Below are 20,380 nucleotides of genomic sequence, written 5' to 3'. Positions count from 1 at the left end.
TTTGCATCAGTGCTCGTATTTTATTGTAATGGAAAAAAATAAGCACTTAACAGGGAGTGTAAGAAACAGACACTTGGTGTAAGTTGACTGATAAACAATACCAAGACATTATTTTTATCACAGCAGAATACCTGGATTTCACAGGGATTTCAAGGGGTGTCAAGAATTATTTCCATATAAATCGTTCAGCATGTGCAGTCTGAAAATAGGAGGACAGAGAAAAACCTCTCAATGAAGGTGCCGAAGAGAAGCCGGATGGTCTTCTGTATGTTCTCTGTGCACAGCCAACTCCACTGGTCCTTCATCAGCAGACACAAGATGTTCAAAACAACATCTGCCACAGCAGTGTCTGCAGTGCACAAACAAACCCCCACAAATCATTAATGAGATGATCTCAAGGCAACAACTCTGAATCTCTGTGACTACAAAGATTAAAACTCACCATAGGTGGAAAGGGACTACAACAACTACTTATCTGAGGCTTGGACAAAAAGTGGAGTTTTGCTGCACCTAAGTGGTGATACCGAGTCACTGCATGTTGCTTCTAAAGGGCTGAAAGGAGCACTTCTGTACTGACATTATGGGTAAAGTAAACACAATCTGAACCTGTCCCGTGAGCTTTGCCTGACGTCCTCTTGTCTTTGCTCTGTAGCTCACGTATCTGCTCGGCTGCTCCTGTGGGATTAAGCCCAAATAGAAGACTTTCCTGCTCTTTGATGAAGCTCTCCAGGCCAGGCAGTGACATACCATTGAGGACCTGAACACATTAAAAGGGTTATTTGGGAAGGAATTGTCCACTCTGTCTCATGTCTGTGTTAAACAAGCATTTATCAAACATGTGAGTACAGTGTTGTCACTTACAGAGCTCCCTTCACTGAAGCAGTACGTCACTTTGGGATGCAGGTCAGGTATATTGAGAGCAGGGGATATTTTGCTTGGGAACAGCCTCCTGAAGCACAAAACATGAACCCCATCATTAGATTTATTTTTTTACCTTTTTTAACTACCTATTTATAGATCCTTTATATACCAAATGCAAACTATGATGCCGGACAGAGCTCTCACCTGTACTTTCTGTTGTCCATTGTTCTCCCATCAGTGTCTCCTTCCATGTCATCCATTGGACTGAGGGGTTCAGGATGAGGGAAAGCTGTCCTCAAAGTGTCCAATGCATTTTCCATCATCTTTAGCGGTAAATTTGAGAAAGCACGAGATATATAAGACAAAACATGCAAACAGCTTATGCTTCATTCTGAGTGTGTTTTAGTTACCTTGTCAATTCTTGACTTGCTGGCAGGTTTTCTTCCAAAATATGTGCAAACATTTGAGTTGATAGCAAGAAACTCCTGCATGTCTTCACTATTGGCTGTCTCGGGAATGCTGCTTAATTGCTGGGGGGAAAAAAAACAACAAAAAATATCCCACTGCAAGTCCACAGAAATGCTTGACCATGCTGACTGAAGTCATAGTCCAGAAACCTACTTTAAGAAAGGCATCCAACTGGCTTTTTCTGGCTTCGACTTTGTCACTGTCTGGACTGCCAAATGGGAGGTCAGGGAACATCTTCTTTGGGCCTTTGACATCTGAAATGCACAACACTTACTGACAATAATGCATCTTTCTTGGAATATTAGGATTTGTTAGAGAATAATTCATTACTCTTGATTAATTTCTTGACATCAGACTTCTCCTCTAAACGTGTCTGCAGGTTGAGGAACTCGCTGTATCTGCGGTTAACAGTGTGACAGGCGACCGGTGGCAGAGTACCAGAGTTATCACCGTCGGCCACGGTCTCAAACTATGAAATAGAGACGGGTGGGTAACATGTAATCATCCTTAATACATATTCAAGTCTCAGTCAAACAATAAATGGACATAGGAGGTGGTGTTACCTTCACAGTGTAGAGACTGTAGGGATGTATACCCGTGCTGCGCTGCTCCTTTGCACTGACGGTACAAGATATCTGCACATTCTGAATGTTTACAGGTGAAGCTGGGCTGTTTGAGGCTTCAAAGTTGTAGGAAGTTAGACAAAGCTTCCTTCGAGGACAAGATGGGGATTTCTCTTGGGCTATGCCTGCTGGCCACTGGGACTCCTCAGGCACCACCACCTTTGACCCAAGATTTCTCAGAGGAGCAAAACAGCCGAAGGCTTCATCATCCTTTACGGTGAGCAAGTTGCAGAAATTGGTTGGAGGACCACATTCACAAAAACCTCTAGTCCGGTCATCTTCAAAGTCTGACTGAATAAGTGAGTCCATTGAAATCATTTTGGACATCGATGAGTGGGAGTAGGGGCCGGATGCGAGTGAACAGCAGTTTATTTGGTATGGAGTGTGCAAACCTGCATGGCAACTGGGTATCTTCTGAGCAGAAGTCAAACTGAGCGTGCTGTTCTGGGTGGAGTCGGTCCCAGAGATCGCACTCTGGCTCTGATTATCATCAACATCAGAGGTGCTTTTGCTGCTGAGATCAGCTTGGTCATAAGAAGACAGCGAATTGCAGGAGGTCCAGGACTCCTGCTGGAGCTGACATTTGTATAGTGAATCTGACCGTAGATCCTCCACATTGATTTCCTGTGGTTCTCTGGATTTGGTAAATATGTCCACAATGGTCTGGTTGAGCCAGTCAGGGTCAGATATCCTGCTTATGAGCGGTAACAGCACATTGCAGGTGATGAGTTCTGTAACCACATAACCCCCGGTCCTGGTTTCCATCTGAGGGTATGGAACAAGGACATGCAACACAAGGCTTATAAGCGCTCTAGAGTAGTTGAGCTCAGCGGTTGCACCACTCATAGCTGGATGAGGAAACTCTACCTCACTGTAGAGCTGCCACAGGCTGGTGCTCTCCCTCTGTGTTGACTGTATCTGTCTAACTGTCATGTAGCTCTGCAGGTGACAGCCGTACAGCTCTAGCAGTCGTTGAACCAGTGCCTTTCTGTCCACTCGTCGCGCTCGCTCTTTCAGCTCCATCACTGACTCCAGCATTGAGTTATGCACTGCGCGTTCAAACTCTCCTTTCACATCAGGCAGCAGAGTGCGATACCACGAGGACACAAAGTCACGCACTGCTTTGTGGACAGCACTGTGGATCTCATGGTTCAACCTCCACTCATGCTCAGGTGAATACAGAGGTGGGTTAACTTTGCCAAGAGGCAAAAAGTGTTCCAAGTGGAGAAGGCTGTTAGCATCCAGTACAGCCCGGGACCCAAGCCAACCGCCGAGAACAACCAAGAGGCTGGTGAAGATGCAGAGGAGCCAAACATTCACCAGGAGATGGAAAAGGACGAGCCATGCCAGCAGAGCTCCAAGCCCTAACAGCCTCCGCTGCCCAAATAACTCTGATAAAGTCCAGTATATAGAGCTCTTTGAAGAGGGCATTACGGATAGTTGATATAATATTTACTGTTGAAAAAAAGATGCATTCTGTTAAGATTAAGTACAGATTTATTGTCAAGTAGATACAGGAAATACATTAAATTACTCCTCTGCATTTAACCTATCCAGGTTGGCACCTGTTGAACACACACATGCACAGGGTCACACACTCATGGAGACAGATGCCATATATACTGGAGCAGTGGGCAGCCATTCACAGCACCCGGGGAGCTCAAGGGCACCTCGGTCATGGCAACGAGGTGCCACCAATCTTTGAGTGGGAATCAAACCGCCAACCTTCCAGTTATTGGACGACCCACTCTGACCACTGTATAGTCATGCTTGGAACTACTCAGTTTATACTTCTGCCAAAATGAGATAGGTGGCAGTGTATAATCAGAGAAGTGACTTCAGTGACTAATCAGTCACCAAAATGGAAAGCAATCAATTTATCCAATTAATTAACTGATAAAGAAATAGTCGAGCTGTAATATGTGTCTCCATTGTCGTTTCTGTACCATTCGTTCCATACAATTTAAAGAATGAGGATTAACTGAGACATATTTCATAAGTTCCTCACAATGGAATACCATGAATGTACCCTGGTGTGTTAAAAATGCCTCCGGACAACATTAAGCTAAGGCTTCTTTTTTGAATGGTAAAGTCTTACGTTTGTTGTGCACAACAAAGGATTCCCACAGTAATCCCATGTGTTCCATGTGTTTGTATAAGTTATTGATGAATGACGGTTCTTGGTGCAGTTGCCATCTGAGTGATCTGAGGGTGTCTTACTTGGGCTTTCTCATTTACAATTTATACATTTAAACTCCTCCAGATGTTCCGCAAAGTGTAATAATATAATGCAGAGTGGAGGGAGGAATATGGAAATGCCTTCCTATATTTCTTTGAGAAACATTTATCTTAAACAGTTTAATAATTTTCCCACATATTTGTTGGGAAATTCAACATATTCTGCTCATGTTTGCAGCTGAAAGATTCAGCCTGTTATATAATGATTACAATAACCTGTAATAATGAAATCTCATTATTAGCCTTAAATTACCCCTGTGGACAAATCTGGTTTGGAATGTGTTGCATGCCTGAAATGCAAAAAGTATATACAAATAAAAATATATGTATATATTACCTAAAACATTTTCACTATTACATCGTAATTATTAACAACCAAAAAGGGTCCGTGTTAATTTTGATTGTGCTGTGATTCTGATCAACCGGGAGCGAGTCAGAAGCGTCGCGCTTTTATTTTGAAAACCAATCGGATTTTCTTGCGTTTCACAAGTCCAACTTCCTGTCTGCGTCATCGGCGCCAAAACAAAAGCTTAAATCAAAATCAAAATTAAAAGAATCCAGAGCAGCATATCGTCATATTCTACAGGACCACAACAAAAAATATATACTGTTTTCATAGTCTGACCTATAGTCTATCAGATTATTTAAAAAGAAAAACACATTGACAGCAAGTTGAGATATTTCATGTTTTCCGTTGAACTGATATCGAGAAAGAATTAAAATTTTACTGTTATTTGACAAATTTAAAAACAATCTTTTGAGAAAATATTTCTGCAAATGAACGTAACCACTTTACGTTCATATTCAAAATAGGCCTACCGCCTACGTTATGTAGCCTAATTGTAAGGTTTATCTACAGAAGAATTAACAGTTTTCATGTTTTCACACTGTTTTGTGGTAATTTTTCTCAATAAAATGTTTCTCAAAATTACCCCCCCACCCCCCTCTCGGTTTTTCACAAATCCCACCCTGTGTATATTACATGAAAGGAAGCTGAACCAAAAACAGGAAATATCTTGTGTTTATGGCTGAAGTGGCAGGTGATCAAACTCCCATAGCCTACAACTGCTATTATTCTCAGTGTAGCTGCAACCGTCTGCGGCAGTTATTCTCCATTAATTAATGTTTCAGCTCACTTTTACAAACTTTAAGTATGTTTTCATGAAGGAACTGCACAGTATTGTTAAGATTAGGCCTGTAACGACTGTTGTGGCAATATTTACAGCTAATAAAGCATTAAACGTGTACATGTAGCTCAGACATACATAGCCTGTCTCACAGCTCGAGTCAATAAGTTGTGCTTATAGAAGACTGGTTTAATCATAAAGCCAACTAAATAAAATTGAAATATGCAAAAGCTGAAAGGTTCAAGGAGCATGTTAGTACGAATCCTACCGTGTAGTGTCCTCCTCCACCGGAACTTGCTTTAATCCTCCAGCAAAGATTATCTGGAAAGACGCACGCTCCATATGGACGGCTGTTGGCTGTGAGGTGTCACTTGACCTAAGTTTATACAGAAGCTAATAAATAAATAATGCTAACAAAAATGATAAATTAATACCAAACTGGAAATAAACATGTTAACCAAGATGTATAAATTAATAAATATATTCGTAAGTGTCATTAATCAATAAGCAGAAAACATAAATGTTCATTCAGTTTTGCGTTTGTGTTAATATGCATTAAATTGTTTGCAGTTTTCTATAATCTTTCTAATTTCTACTTGTGTACTTGTGTCTGTCTTGCAGGTGTTACAGGCAACTTTCTCTTACTTTTCTGTGTCAAAGTAAACCAATCCTCCTTAATATGCGGCTGTTATTCTGTTGTAAATTTACTCTTATCTCGGTATTTAAAATCATTATTATTAATATTATTCCCCTACAGCCTGTACTATACTGTATTCCCAGTGTGTGTTTGTGTTGAGCGGGGAAAGATGAAAATGAGTTAGTTATTTATGACGTAAAGCAGCAGAAAAGTAAACAGCTTTGTTTTCGTGTGCTCCGCCGCGCCAGCAGTACACCAGTCCATAAAAAGGGTGCGCTGCTGTGTGCTGTTATATAACCGCTCACCACAGCGTCTGCAGCCCCAGCGGCTTTGCACACAGTGGTTTATGATTTGAAAAGGTCGCAGATAAAGCGGAGAGAAACTGCATTCATCCTCTGACATGTCGCCCGTGAAGCTGGAGAGTCCAGGTAGGTTTGCCCCGTTGTTGTCAGTGTTTTACTGTACAGATAATAAAAAAAACAGACCGGTGAAGGATTCACCTGCTGCTGCTTTCAGAGCGATATCCGGATAAATAATTGCGCATCAACATTTAAGATAACCTGAATAAATGTGTTATTTGCCATGCACAGAGCTTATAAATCAACTTTGGGATGATCTGACACGCAGTTTCGTGACGATGAGTGATCTCTGCAGGACTGTACAAAATGTTCTTTCTTGTGCACGCAGCCTTACTCTTAACGCCGTGTCAGGTTTCATTTTCACGTTTTTTTTCCTGCACCGCACTTATTACCAATGCTCAGTAATGACTCGTGGAATGAGTAATAATGAAAACTAGTCTAATTTTCAGCTACAGTACCGTCATGAGACTGTCATGATAATCATGAAGCTGACTCTCGTGTTTACTCTGCTCCACGGAAAATTCGCGTCACTGGCAGAAGAAAATTACAACATGCACCAGATGTCAGTTCAGAACTTGTATCACTCAGCAGTCAAGCGACTGAAAACTGGACCTTGTTACAGTAACTGCATACAGCTACTTCAACAGAATTTGCAAGATTAGTATATTTATGTACTAAAGTCTCCGAAGCAAAAAGTTTACATTCACAACATTCTTCTAACAGCTGCAGTTTGAATGAGTCGCCTGAGAGAAAACTAACAACTTTTTTCAAATTTAAAATCAGACAATCGATTGGATAAAATATTCAGCACATTAATTCACATCTGTCATTCAAAATGAGCCACAGCTCAGACAGGAAAACCTTTACATTAATGCATGAGTAATGATGAATAACAGTCACAGGTGACAGCTGTATGCATTCAGTACTTTAACTTTTACATTTTCATGATTATATTAATTAGGGTTAAGAATCATCGTCACAGTGTTGAATCAGAGCAAACGTAGAGGATCTGATTATATCTCTAAAAGGGATATTTGGATCTTTTATTGTGTGTGAAATCAAAGAGAGATTCGTGCCACCTTAAAAACACAATAGTCGTCCAATCCAAAAAAGGTTAATACACCTTGTGTTGTGTTGCTCTACGTTTCTCTTACTCCTCGGAGACGGATCCAGATCAGTCACACACCACCTTCAGCCAGGTTTTTATATCTAAAAATCTCTCGTGGGATTTTGGTTGTTTGCTGCTTTTTTATATTCTGGTGGAATAACCACCTGATGCTAAACCTCTGAAAACTGGAAGTTGTCTTTTCAGCCCGTGTTTTACTGTGTTTTCATTGAAAAACTATATGATATAAGTTGAATCTTGCAAGAGTACTTCAGATTATGTAACAGAGAAGTGAATACTTTGTACTGTACAATCAATATGGACACATCATGTGGAACAACAAGGCTGTCCGTTATTAGGCTGAATATGATTCACACAACTAGAATCACTTGTTTGGGTATCTATTTAAGCTATTGACCATAAAGTGTCCTGCACATTATCTGAGCTGCTATGGAAAGTTCAATTCCCTCAGATAACACAGCTGTGCCAAAACTAGAGCATCTGTTTGTTAGTGCTTGATTGTGCAAGAACTGCACTGTTTAGAGACATTTTAGGAGAAAGGCTCCTGCTTATGAAGCACCATGATGGCTCATTTTGTACCTGATTACGGCTGCAAATGTGTCTCCATTGAATTTTTGCTCATCATTGATCCTCAGTAAAGTTTTTTTTTACCTAAAACTAAGAGTGTTTATATGTTGCTTTATTTTTGCAATTAGGCTCAATTCAAATCCCAAGTGGTTAGTTATGTTTGTGTGGTCATAGTTGCTCTAATTTATTTAAATGATCACAGGTGTATTCATTTTTGTTGCATTGAGGTTCTACTTTAAACTTCAACACCGTCGTTTCAAAGTATCTGATTTCGATTGTTCATTAGAGGAAATACCCTTTTTACTGAGATGTAAAAAAAGTTATTGCACAGGGGCTTTGCATGCTGACAGCTCCGTGTCACCTTGTGCCATATTTATCTGTTCCTTTACAAAATATTCAGCTTTAAGAATGACCTTGGTCGGTATTGCAGAGGGATACAATATTTGTGATGAATACTTTAATATATAGAAGTGTATTGTGTTCAGTGTGTCCCTTATATTCCTTGTTTTAAACCATATTCCTTCACTGTGTGCCAGACATGAGAACTGAAAATACCACTTCAGATCTACTTCAAACTAAAACTTGGGTTTTGGTTTTTTTTTACCCATAATTCATCAGCTAAACTCATTAAAAAACTAATTTATGACTGCATACATATTTCCAAAGACTTGATACACTTGAACTTGAAACTTGCAACACATTAAATGTCTTGAACAATCAAACTAAAAGCTTTAGTGAATGTCGACATGCATGTGAGATCTCCTTTTCACTCTGAACGATAAAGGTCAAAGCAGCAAGAAGCAAAACACAGAAACAAGTCACCTGCACATGGCAGCTTCATATTCGTGTCACTGTATTGTGCATATGCCATTTGAACATGCATGCATGGGTACACTCCAAGAAAAGACTGTAAACTTATATTACATTCAGAGTTTGAACACGTGTAAGAAAAGCCTCTCTTTTGCAATAGTAATGATGTAAACAGTGCAGATGACTGTTAGAAAATAACTGAAGTCACACATTTGTTATCACTGGAGTCACAAATGCTGCAGTGAGGCCCAACAGACAGAGTTACTGTTCTCCAGATGTAACTGCACTAAAGGGCAGATCCTCAAAAATCTAATATTGTACAAACTATGTTTACCGTGTCACTCCATGCCAGCTCACCTAACCCTCCCAGTTCACATCACCGATATCACTCTTACAGTTCTTTCCAAGCCACTAATCCTTCATTTTCCACTCAGTTAGCTTGACATTTATCCAAATCTCCTCAGGGTAATGATGGTAATGACATTAATCACAAATCATTTTCTTCCCAGACTTTTTCATTATAACAAAAATATCTCCATTGGGTTTTCCCTTTATTTCTTATATTAATTAGATTATATCTACAAGTCATTTGGTCTTTATGAAAAATAATTCACTCTTGCTAAATATATGATTAACTCTCAAAAATCCACTTTTGAGATATTTTCTGATTAACTTTTAAAACTCCCTTGATTTGAGCGCAGCATTTGACACCAGTGATCATCTCTTTTTTTAAATAAAGTTCTATTTAATTGCAGATATCCGAACGATCTAAAGCTTTTTTTCATTAGCTAATTTGTCCAGCTATGTACTTTCTGTATTATTAAGATGAGGTCGTAAATATGGAATATTTAGATTGTTTTCTAGTTACAGCTTCAAACCAGAGGATGTTCCTCATGTCAGGAGAAAATATTCATTTAAGCTCATCGCTCAGTACTCGTTTGCACACATTAGCTTCACACACTTGAATGGAGATGAGGAAGGTTAAATATTTAGTCCAAATATGCAGAAGAAGGTAAGAAAAATGAGTAATTTTAGAGAGAAGGGAAGTGGTGTAGCTCTACATACAGGCATCTGAAGATTTCATCATCATCATTAACTGCTTCTTTTGTCTCAGCCGTGGTGAAAGTCACTCTGTTTTTGGGGTGTCCGTCAAACCTTCCTCATACTAATCACCAAAATATCTGTGGAAAACATCTGCTTTTTTTGCACTAGATCTTGTCATGTCTGACTGACAGAGACTAAACGATCAGACTTAGTAGTCCAAAGGCTCACGAAAAAAACATTCTTGACCACAACTCGATAATTCCTGCACTAAATTGGCTTAAATCTCACAACTTATCCATGAACATTAAATGATGAGGAGAAGACATGTTATATCCATCAGGGTATGTTGCTTTTACAGTATTATAAGCAAGACTCCATTTGAGTATTAATTGTAAATGTTTGTTTTAGTGTGACTACATTGATATAAAGCATAGTGAATGATGCATTTGAGCACATTTAAGTATAGATACCACCTCACCGATGTCCCTCTGATTTAGGTGAAAAAGAAATGATCTGGGTATGATTTTGGCTTTGTGTGAATTTTCTACAGATGAAGCCAGGCCTGTTGACAATGGCAGGCCAAAGGAATGTACCACAGCACTTAAGGGACTGGAGACAATCGCTGGTCTTGTTAGCAGTGCAGAGGAGACCCCTGAGCCAATCGCTACCGAAGTACAAGGAACCATCCCATCCTGGATTAATGGCAACTTCCTCCGCAACGGCCCTGGGAAATTTGAGTTTGGAAATACTCAGTAAGTTGGAAAAGTCTCAGCACGTTGCAGGATGGTACAAAAAATGTGTGATAAAATCCAAATGTCTGTATTTCATTGCAGCTACAACCACTGGTTCGATGGGATGGCCATGCTACACCAGTTTAAGATCCAGGAGGGTCAGGTTACGTACATGAGTCGATTCCTTAACAGTGACGCCTACAAGAAGAACAGTGAAAGGGACCGCATCGTGATGTCAGAATTTGGCACCCTTGCCATGCCTGACCCGTGTAAAAACTTCTTCCAGAGATTCCTCTCCCGCTTTGAGATGATTGGTAAGTAGAATCAGCATGAAGGATCAGATGAGTGGAGAATGATTGGCACAAGAAGAGGAGCAATGATGACAGGCACGTGTGGTGCAGTTGGCTTGCTGAGCAAGTGTGCAGGAATGTTGCTTAATTTTCCCTCTGATTTGTGCAAAGTTTTAGATTAAGCAGATGTTCTTTCATGCACTTAAATCAACTCAGTAATTTGAGGAGGGGTAGTAGAGGGAAAATCTATGTCAGATGGAGAAAAGGAATAATTTCTTAGTCTGTTTGTACAAATTCCTCTGTGATGAATCTGTGGTGGGGCGAGGGGTGCAGCCTCTTAAGCTCTCCGTGCCGAGGTTGCATAACAAAGCAGTGCAGTGGGGAACTGGGGAGGGAAGAACAAAATGTTTGACATTCCCACTAAACTTTCCAGAGTCGTGTAGCTGAATGATGAAGCAAAGCTTCAAATAGTTGAGCAATCCTGTGCTTCTCTTTGTTTCAGAACCTACAGACAATGCGAGTGTGAGCTTTGTGAAATACAAAGGTGACTACTACGTCAGCACGGAGACTAATTTCATGCACAGAGTGAACCCAGAGAGCTTAGAAACACTGGAAAAGGTACTATCATGGCTGTCATGGAGAAATCGGTGCAAATATTAATGTGACTGTGACTATTATGCTGTCATGTTGTCCAGTAATATCAGCAATATTCATCATGTCCTTAGCTTATCAGAAATATAGCAGGATCCACACAAATCAGTCCTTTTCATTCCCTGCAAGACCAGCAGTGGCTTTGATTTATAGCTTCTGATGGGGTAGACAGCTGAAAACTAGGGATGCACAGATATATCTACCTGACATCAGTATTGGCTGATTTTCTGCATGTTGGCTGCTGTCGGCTCGTCTGCAAATAGGCGAACATCAATCGCTGGCAGTGGCCAATATTTATCTGGTGTGTCCTTGTTGTGCTGCGTAGACTTTGAAACTGACAATATTTGTTTAGATTTAATTTTTTGCAACCCCTCGTAGGCACTGAAGATGGCAATGATTTAAAAAGCTAAAAAGACTTAAAAAATACTTTTTAATTGTGTTTACACAAAGGATCTTCTTATCTTATATATTTTGATACATTTCTTTAATGAAGGGCTGACATACCTTAAAATGGTTTTATTAATGTTGACATTGTTCATTGTTTCCATGGCATTGAAGGGAAAATGAATTACAAAAACAATCAGCATTTGCTATAATATATATCAGCCCAGAAGTTTACACTTAGTGCATCCCAGCCTACAACCTGCCCTCACTGTGTCACAGCCACATAGAGCTTTTCTAATGTCAGTTACAGAAGATGCCAACATCTGGCCAGGGATTCCAGCTGTCATCTTTTAGATTAATGTTGAACCACTGGACGACCTCAACTGAAGTGTCTCACTTATCCTTTCTACATCCTAAACATGGAGCTCAGACCCGCTGCGTTCCCTTCTGTTTTGCAGGTTGACTGGAGCAAGTTCATTGCTGTAAATGGAGCCACTGCCCACCCACACTATGATCCAGATGGCACCACCTACAATATGGGCAACTCTTATGGAAGCAAAGGTTAGGCTTTTTCCTACTTAAAGGCCCCACATTGAGGTTTGTCGACACTTTTCTTTTTATCGTCCTTTACAATATCAGCTACATTATTGAACATCTGCCTCTGCTTGTTCACACCTCACCCCAGAACAACTGTCTGTAAAAGCTCCTAAAGTATTACTCTGTTATTTTAGGAGCTCTGTACAATATCATTAGAGTACCTCCAGAGAAGACAGACAGCAAAGACACCCTGCAAGGAGCCAAAATCCTCTGCTCTATTGTACCTGCAAACAAATCCCATCCCTCCTACTACCACAGCTTCGGTAAGCCAGTACTCCTGGGCATCACACATTAGGTTTGTCTGTCTCTTTCACTATCCGTCCCAAGCTGTAAAGCTCAGTAATGCCCCTGTCTTGCTTCTAGCTATGTCCGAGAACTACGTGGTGTTCATCGAGCAGCCAATTAAGATGGACCTGCTGAAGATAGTCACATGCAAGATAAGAGGGAAGGCTTTGAGTCATGGCATCTACTGGGATCCCAGTCTGGAAACCGTCTTCCACCTTGTTGACAAGCACACGGGGGAGGTGAGATGTGACTCCGATGGTCAGCGATGAGAACTGCGCCCAAATTTAGGTCATTTGAGAGAAATCTGAGAGAAAAGCAGATTTTGCAAAGTGTTTTTTGTCCTGCAGATCATCCCAGTTAAGTACCACACCAAAGCCATGTCCACCTTCCATCAGATCAACGCCTTTGAGGAGGATGGATTCTTGATGCTTGACATGTGCTGCTCAGACGACGGCCAAGCCATCAACAACTACCTAATCCAGAATTTACGCAAGTCAGGAGAGGCACTAGATGAAGTCAGTATAATTACATCATCCACACATGATTTTATTGAATGCATCTTTTTTTCCTCGCCTTGTTTTGCTCAAGACACTGATGGCATTGATCCTATTTCCTATTTTAATGCTAAATAATTGCTTTCAGTGTTGGATTTTTTTCTGTTTTCAAACAAGCAATTTTCTTTTCACCTTCAACCTTGCTATTTATAAGACTCCTGCACTAAATTAAAACTGTAAGAGATGATGCACGAAGCTCTGAAATGCAGAAATACTCCATGGATACGACACTGTGTCCATTCCAGGTGTACAACACCACAGACAGGACTTTCCCTCGTCGTTTCGTCCTGCCCCTTCATGTGACCAGTGACACCCCAACAGACCAGAACCTGAACACTCGACCCTCCAGTAAAGCATCCTGTGTCAAGCTCAGCTCAGACAAGGTGAGCTGGAATCCCACATCAATATTTCTTTTGCATGAAGATCTACATTCACTGGTATAGTGCTCAGTATCATATGATGATGCACCAAAGAAAAACACTTTCAAACTGAAAAATAATACAGATCTGACCCGTCTATTTTTTTCTGTTTTGCTTTAAATAAGCTCAAATAGCAATGCTGTGATACAAAAATTGTTAGTCCTTATTTCAAAATGAAATTCTAATAACAACAAATTCTGTGCCCAAACAGGAAATTCAGCTGTAAACTGTCACAGTCTGTTCTATTAGTTTGTCATGTCACAGTTTATGTTTAATCATGTTTTGTTCTAGTCATGTTTTTCCCCTGTCACGTTAAGTTCACTCAAGTCACCTGGTTAATTGTTCACAGCTGCACCTCATGTCACTGATCACTCCCTAGACAGTATTTAGCTTCCTGGTTTACTTTGAGTCACTGCAGAATCCTCACTATCCCTCCATGCTTTGCACGCAGATAAGTCTGGTTTCATGCCTCACAGTATTCATAGTCCTGTTTCTTTGTTTAGTCATAGTCTTGTTTTGTTTTCATGTTTAAGTATTTTTGAATCTGGCTCTGCCGCGCTTTGTTTTTGCCTTTGCTCCCTGGTCTCGTTTTGTTTGGAATAAACCTTGAACGAAAGAGCTGCATCTGGGTCCTACCTCACCACCGAACTTGACAAAAACACTCTGATAGGCCACATAAATCAGATTTTTTACGCCTTATAGATGTAATCTGAGCGGAATCTCAGAAACAACACTGTTCACTGTTTAAAATGTGTTCATAAACAGATTTTGATGATCCGTTAAGGTATTGGATTGAGTCGTCTCCTCATAAAACAATGAGCATCTAATGGGACCTACAAGGTGCCTTTGTGTAAGTTATCAAACGGGTCAAAGAGCTTTTTCTGTGAGAGGGATTAACGGAAGAAATACTCATTTTAGATTAAAACTGAAGCAGTTTGTTAAGTTGTTTTTCAAGAAAGACCAGCTATGTGATCCTAAATGACCTGCCAAATGCTATTTTATGATGTTACTGTATGACTTTTGTGTAACTGAAAGGCCCCTCTGGAGGATTTGTGGTATTTGCTAATGCTTAACAGTTATCCCTGTCCCAAACAAAAAAAAAGAACAGGCACAGACTGAAAAGAGAACTGGGGCAGCTTACGCTCAAATCCAATTGGCTCAGAGCACAATGGGTTGAAGTTAACTGAGATTCAAACCTGCGTCGCTCAGAGGAAAAGCTAGAGAGAAACAAAGGGAATAACAATGCAATAAGACACTTAAACAATGGAAATGATAGATCATTGAAAAATAAGGGGATAAAAAAATATTAAAGACATAAAGTAAGTTTGAATATTTAGAAAATATGAATAAAAACTGAGGAAATTTTAAAAAATAAACTCAAAAATGTCAAATTAAATGATAGTATTTGTCTTGTATTTTATTTTGTGGCACTCCCATTGAATTAATCACATGACAAAAATAAGTTTGTAAAGTTGTAGAATTGAATTAAATTAACGGTACATTTTGGACATCTGATCCTTTGATATAATAAGACAAAAATTAAGCATATCACTCTGTTATACCTTTGTTGTATGTGTATTATACAGTTACCTTCTTTTCTGAACCACTTGAAAAGATCAGTGGATGGAAATCTTGTCAGCTGAAAGACTTTTTGAACCTCTTAAACCATCACTCCACCAAAACTGCACTTATAAGAGTTATAAATGATGATCTACACTTTAGTTTTACTGGTGCTTGATTTGAGCGCAGCGTTTGACACCACTGATCATCACATTTTATAGGTCACATGTCACTTGCTTTGGTCATATTGGTCATATTGAGTCATACTTGTGTGGCTGCTCCCAATACTTAAGTTTCTGACGTCAATAGTGGCGTACCACAGAGCTCTATCTTTGGCCCTCTGTTGTTTTCACTCAACATGAGTTGCCTTGGAAACTGTTGGACACCTCAATAAAAACTTCAGTATCTATACTGACACTGACAGAGTATCCACAGAATCCACAGAACTCTATAGAAAATTATGAATAAATGATAATTACACACCTCTAATTCGGCTGACCTTCTACAGCCTTATTTGCTGGTTTGTGTTCTACAACCACAGTGTAAGATTACTGAGTGTCCACACTGTTCATTAACGCTCTACAGGCTGTTTTTATTGAACAGTTTACCTGGTTATATTGGGCAGTGTGATGATAGCACCTTTATTTTAAGGCATTCATGTGTTTGAGGATGTTTCCATTTCTTTTCTCTGTCTTTAATTTTCTTTTTATGCGATTTTTGCCCGTGTGTAAACAAAATGTGTGTGTCTTTGAGTGCATCTATGTATTTTCTTCATTCAGCCCATTGAGACCTATGTAATTCTGGGATATATAGGTATATTTCAGAACTGAAGCTCAGTCAAACTGAAGCTGAATGCTCATAGGTGCTTGGACAGAGAGATGACAAATACTCTGCTGACCTGAAGCAACAATAGACATTTAATCCTCTCTTTGTCAACAGGTGTTCTGCCAGCACGAGAATCTCCATGGAGATGACCTCTGTGAATATGGTGGCCTGGAGTTCCCTCAGATCAACTACGACAAATGTAACACTCGGCCGTACCGTTACTTCTACGGCTGTGGCTTCAGACACTTGGTGGGAGACTCGTTGCTCAAAATGGACCTGGAGGACAAGACGTTCAAGGTGTGTGCCGTATGTATGTGTGTGTGGGAGTGTGCACGTCCTGGGACAACACATTCATCATCACTAAAGTCAGCAGCTTCATGCCAAAATCTTGACCAATGACTCAATATAGTTTAATAACATAAACTTCTACATTCGCCTTAGTCAATTAACCAAAACAATAGCTCAGAATAATGGTTAGAAATGGAGGTCATTTCATCTGCTTTTTTAAATGCAGAAACTCTCACCAGGAACTAGAAATCTCTGTCCCTGATCCTGATAAGATAACGACGTATAGAGCAGCAGTAACCTTTGTAAAGGTCTAAATAAAACACTAGGCAGACATTTTACCCCTCAAAATGGCTCCAGTCAACACCCTGTTGGTTTGAGGGTGGGGCTTCCTGTACCAAACTTTTCTGATTGGTTGAATACTCTTAAGCATTTTGCTTTACTGCACTCCGTAGCTCATGAAAGCTGCTAACTCTATCGCAGGTATTGTTGTTTTTGCTTTTCAAACACAACACTCAAACTGAGCTATTCATCCGTGGTTCTGTGACTCGGACTGAGATGGAACGAAGACCCTCAGCAGAGGGTTTATTCATAATTTAACTTATATTTACAAGCATTGAGACCACAGAGGAGATTCTGACACCTGCTGAATGAAAGAGCCATCAAGTTCCTTGAATAAAAAATGTAATGTGGCTCAAAATGTAGCTTCCGTGTTGCTCCATCCAAAAATAACTAAATCCACAAAGCAGCCCCGTCCAAAGCTCACTGATTTAACTGTTACGTCTCATTTGCTTAATTAACTTATTCTTGTGCCTTAGCTCTCCTGTGAGTTTCCTCAGTTTGGCTTTTAAGGTGTGTTTCACTCTCTCAGACTTTTTTCAAGCAAATACAAACATTCTTTCATGCCGCTGCAGCTCTGTCTGATTCGGGGTTCAGTACGCAGACAGAGCAGCTAAAGGACGAGGAGGAAATGGCCGCATCTACAAAAAATCTGGCAATGTGTCATATTCCTGCAGGATTGGGCTGAAGCGTGGGTGTTTTTCTTTTTTAAAAAAAAAAAAAAGCTGTGGAAAATTCATCATTTTTTTCTGCAGTCCACTGCTTTGTTCTCTCTCCTCATTCAGTATTGAGCTCAGTTGTGTTTTCTCTCTCTCTGACCGTTGGAACAAACATTAGCATCAATTCCTTTCTCACACCTCTCAGGAATGATGCTTTTGTTTTTGATTCTGAAACATGAATTTGTCTGATTCTCAGAAACATTACAACTAAATATACTAAAGGTAGTGGTAAGCTGAAAAATGCGGGAAGGAAGAATAATTTCTTTAGTCTCGGTGCAGATCTGGATCACGTTCTTTGTAACTGAGCAGTGTCCTTTAATTTCATATTAAAAAGGAAATACTTTTTTTATGCTGTTTTATATGCAGTTATATGCCAAGACTGAACCAAGGTAGCTGTTAATCCAGAAGTAAATCTATGAAAATGTTAAACCATAAAAAAAAGAGGTGAAAAAAGAATGCACCTTGGAAAATACTCTTATGTTCTACATTTAGGACCCAAAAGTATCCCTGACATGCCATTACATTACCATTTTCAAATCCCACATGTATTAATGATGCATGAGTTTAAAAGCCGCACTTTTGCTTTTAAAATCGGTAACACAGAAATTAAACACTGAGCTGCAGTTACTGAATGTGAAACATTTGCAGGCCTGGTACCAGAAAGGTTTCTACCCATCAGAGCCTGTGTTTGTGCCATCGCCTGATGCTGTGGAGGAGGACGATGGGGTCCTCCTGTCGGTGGTTCTCACACCCTCTCAGGTAAGACTCTGTGGGAGACTGTTAGGGAGCAGCCAGAACCCACAGCTTAATAAGAAAAGTGCTGCTCATTGTGTGGTTACATCACTGTAAATATGTGTCTTTTTATGATGTCTCAGTTAACTTAACCTCTTATAATCCACACACCGGGGATTCATGAAAGTCAGCCTGAGCTGTGTGTTGTCAGCTGGACACACAATATAATCCATCATTAATATCATGATTGAGACAAACAGAATAATAAATATTCAGAGACGCAAATCGAGTTTGGAATTAACTATCTGAGGCCTGGAAAAATAAAAGGAACGTATACTCTTGCTGTATTAGTGGTGCCTGCAACAGGAACATGGACGAGAGACAATGTGGCAAATGACTCAAAGTAAACTTTAATGTGAATACAAAGTTTGCAAACAGGATTTTCATTTGAAACTACAGAAAAAGGTCCAAACAAAAGTGTTTGGCAGTTTGAATCAGAATTATGCCACAGAGCGAGAAGACAAATCAAACACCGAAGGAGCAAACTCTTTTAGACCAGCAGAGGTCTCATACATCACCTGTCAGCACCGTGGAATATTGTTCATAACGATGCTGTGCAAATATAACATTTATAGTAGATTTCACATCGCAGCCTTGTAATCCTGACATTCCAGTTATTCGTCTCAGGGACAACCCTGCAGACTACGGCAAGAGGAAGTGATGTCATTCAGCTGTCTGACAGGCTGCGATGGACCATCATTTCTTGACAAACATGAGAAAAACAGTTTATGATGTGTGATGGGACTGCAGGAGTCAGCCCTGCACAGAGAGACTGAAAAAGCTTGCAGCCAGCTGCTGTGCAGATTGATACAATGAATCCATTTATATTGGTGGCTTGATGCTTTGTTTTGGAGCCTCCTTGTTAGAAACCTAACTTAGTTCAGGTGTGTTGGTAGAGGAAAAAGTGAACCATGCTCAGGCTTAGCCTGGGCTCCCAGAAAAAATGTCCACCTTGGTGTCATGCATCCATCACTGCGGATCGAAGCTGCAGCTTATAAATCCCTGCAGCTACAGCAGAGTCATGTGACACAGGGCTAAATAGTCATTGTGCTCTTTTTCCTTGAAGACAAAAGACAGATGTTAGTGGGTGTTGGTGGGTTTCTGTCCTGTGAGAAAATCTCTACAGTGAACACTTGCAGTTTGTGTTGTGTACAACCCTCTTTACATATCCTCTCACTGACATGCTTCTGTTTATATTAACTCCACCAGGATAAAGGAACTTTCCTCCTCATTTTGGATGCCAAGACATTTGAGGAACTGGGACGAGCCAACGTGCCTGTTAACATACCTTATGGCTTCCACGGTGCCTTCAATGCCTCTGCATAGACCCGTTTTTGCTATCTCCAAAGTGTTTCTGGTACTGAATGTAATACAGTAACTAACAGTGAAGTATTAACCACTATATATGCTACAAAGTTACTGCTGCACTACATGCTAGAAAAAGATTCAGTGCTCTGTTAATTAATGTTAATTAACCTGGTACTTATTGTTACTTCTAAGCAGTCAATTAACTCATATATATTCATGTTATTGTTATTAATTACATTTCTTATGCATCAACTTGAAAGCAGACACAAAGTCCTCCGGGACACATCAACAGAGGAGGAGTCATCGGTTCAAAACTGTGGGAGTCAAACCTTAAAGTTCAGGATCAAAGAAATCTTTTGCCAAAATGTACAATTGTTCATGTATCTTTTCATATTTTTTACTCCAACAATATTTTTATACATGCACTATGACCTTTATATCTTTAATTAAATATTACTTCTTTATACATTTGAATGTGTTGTTTGTGCATCTTTCACACAAGGAAACTACTGCAGGATAATGTTCAAAAACACAGTAAACTGCAAAAGAAGTGTTTAATATGCTGAAATGTTTCATGAAAAACTAATGCTTAAGTTGCATAAATAGAAATAAACGGAGGAATATAGAAATGACATGTTTTGGGGCCTCTCACAACTCTAAATGTGGGTTGTTGGTAATTTACTTTTCATTTTGTATTTTATTCAACAAAGTCTACAAAATATCAGATTTAACTCAAATATGTGGGTTCTTTTCAACATCTTTCACTCTGTTTTTGCTATTT

The 20,380-nt window shown here is 39.8% G+C and overlaps 2 protein-coding genes across 2 annotated transcripts in view; one reads left to right on the top strand and one right to left on the bottom strand.

Annotated features, from left to right (window-relative positions):
* Window positions 1-5,632, bottom strand: part of snx19a (sorting nexin 19a) — a 47,540-nt gene extending 41,908 nt beyond the window's left edge. Inside the window, 9 exon segments of the mRNA XM_072374428.1 lie at window positions 226-349; window positions 607-757; window positions 862-949; window positions 1,066-1,184; window positions 1,272-1,391; window positions 1,483-1,583; window positions 1,660-1,798; window positions 1,893-3,407; window positions 5,586-5,632. Of these exon segments, the coding sequence (XP_072230529.1) occupies window positions 226-349; window positions 607-757; window positions 862-949; window positions 1,066-1,184; window positions 1,272-1,391; window positions 1,483-1,583; window positions 1,660-1,798; window positions 1,893-3,383 (2,333 nt within the window). The 5' untranslated portion in view covers window positions 3,384-3,407; window positions 5,586-5,632.
* A 609-nt stretch (window positions 5,633-6,241) lies between these two features.
* Window positions 6,242-20,051, top strand: LOC140280260 (carotenoid-cleaving dioxygenase, mitochondrial-like). The gene is made up of 12 exons (XM_072375569.1): window positions 6,242-6,382; window positions 10,411-10,612; window positions 10,694-10,905; window positions 11,384-11,499; window positions 12,375-12,477; window positions 12,648-12,776; window positions 12,877-13,037; window positions 13,146-13,313; window positions 13,598-13,735; window positions 16,271-16,453; window positions 18,148-18,258; window positions 19,501-20,051. The coding sequence occupies exons 1-12, from the start codon at window positions 6,355-6,357 to the stop codon at window positions 19,615-19,617; spliced, it is 1,668 nt and encodes a 555-aa protein (XP_072231670.1). The 5' UTR covers window positions 6,242-6,354; the 3' UTR covers window positions 19,618-20,051.
* The last annotated feature ends 329 nt before the right edge of the window (window positions 20,052-20,380 follow it).

Source organism: Leuresthes tenuis, unplaced genomic scaffold (genome assembly GCF_036924035.1).
Source record: "Leuresthes tenuis unplaced genomic scaffold, fLeuTen1.0.hap1 SCAF_21, whole genome shotgun sequence".
Classification (NCBI taxonomy): domain Eukaryota; kingdom Metazoa; phylum Chordata; class Actinopteri; order Atheriniformes; family Atherinopsidae; genus Leuresthes; species Leuresthes tenuis.
Note: the sequence above shows the minus strand (reverse complement) of the source record. Positions and strands in the feature narration are given on the sequence as shown.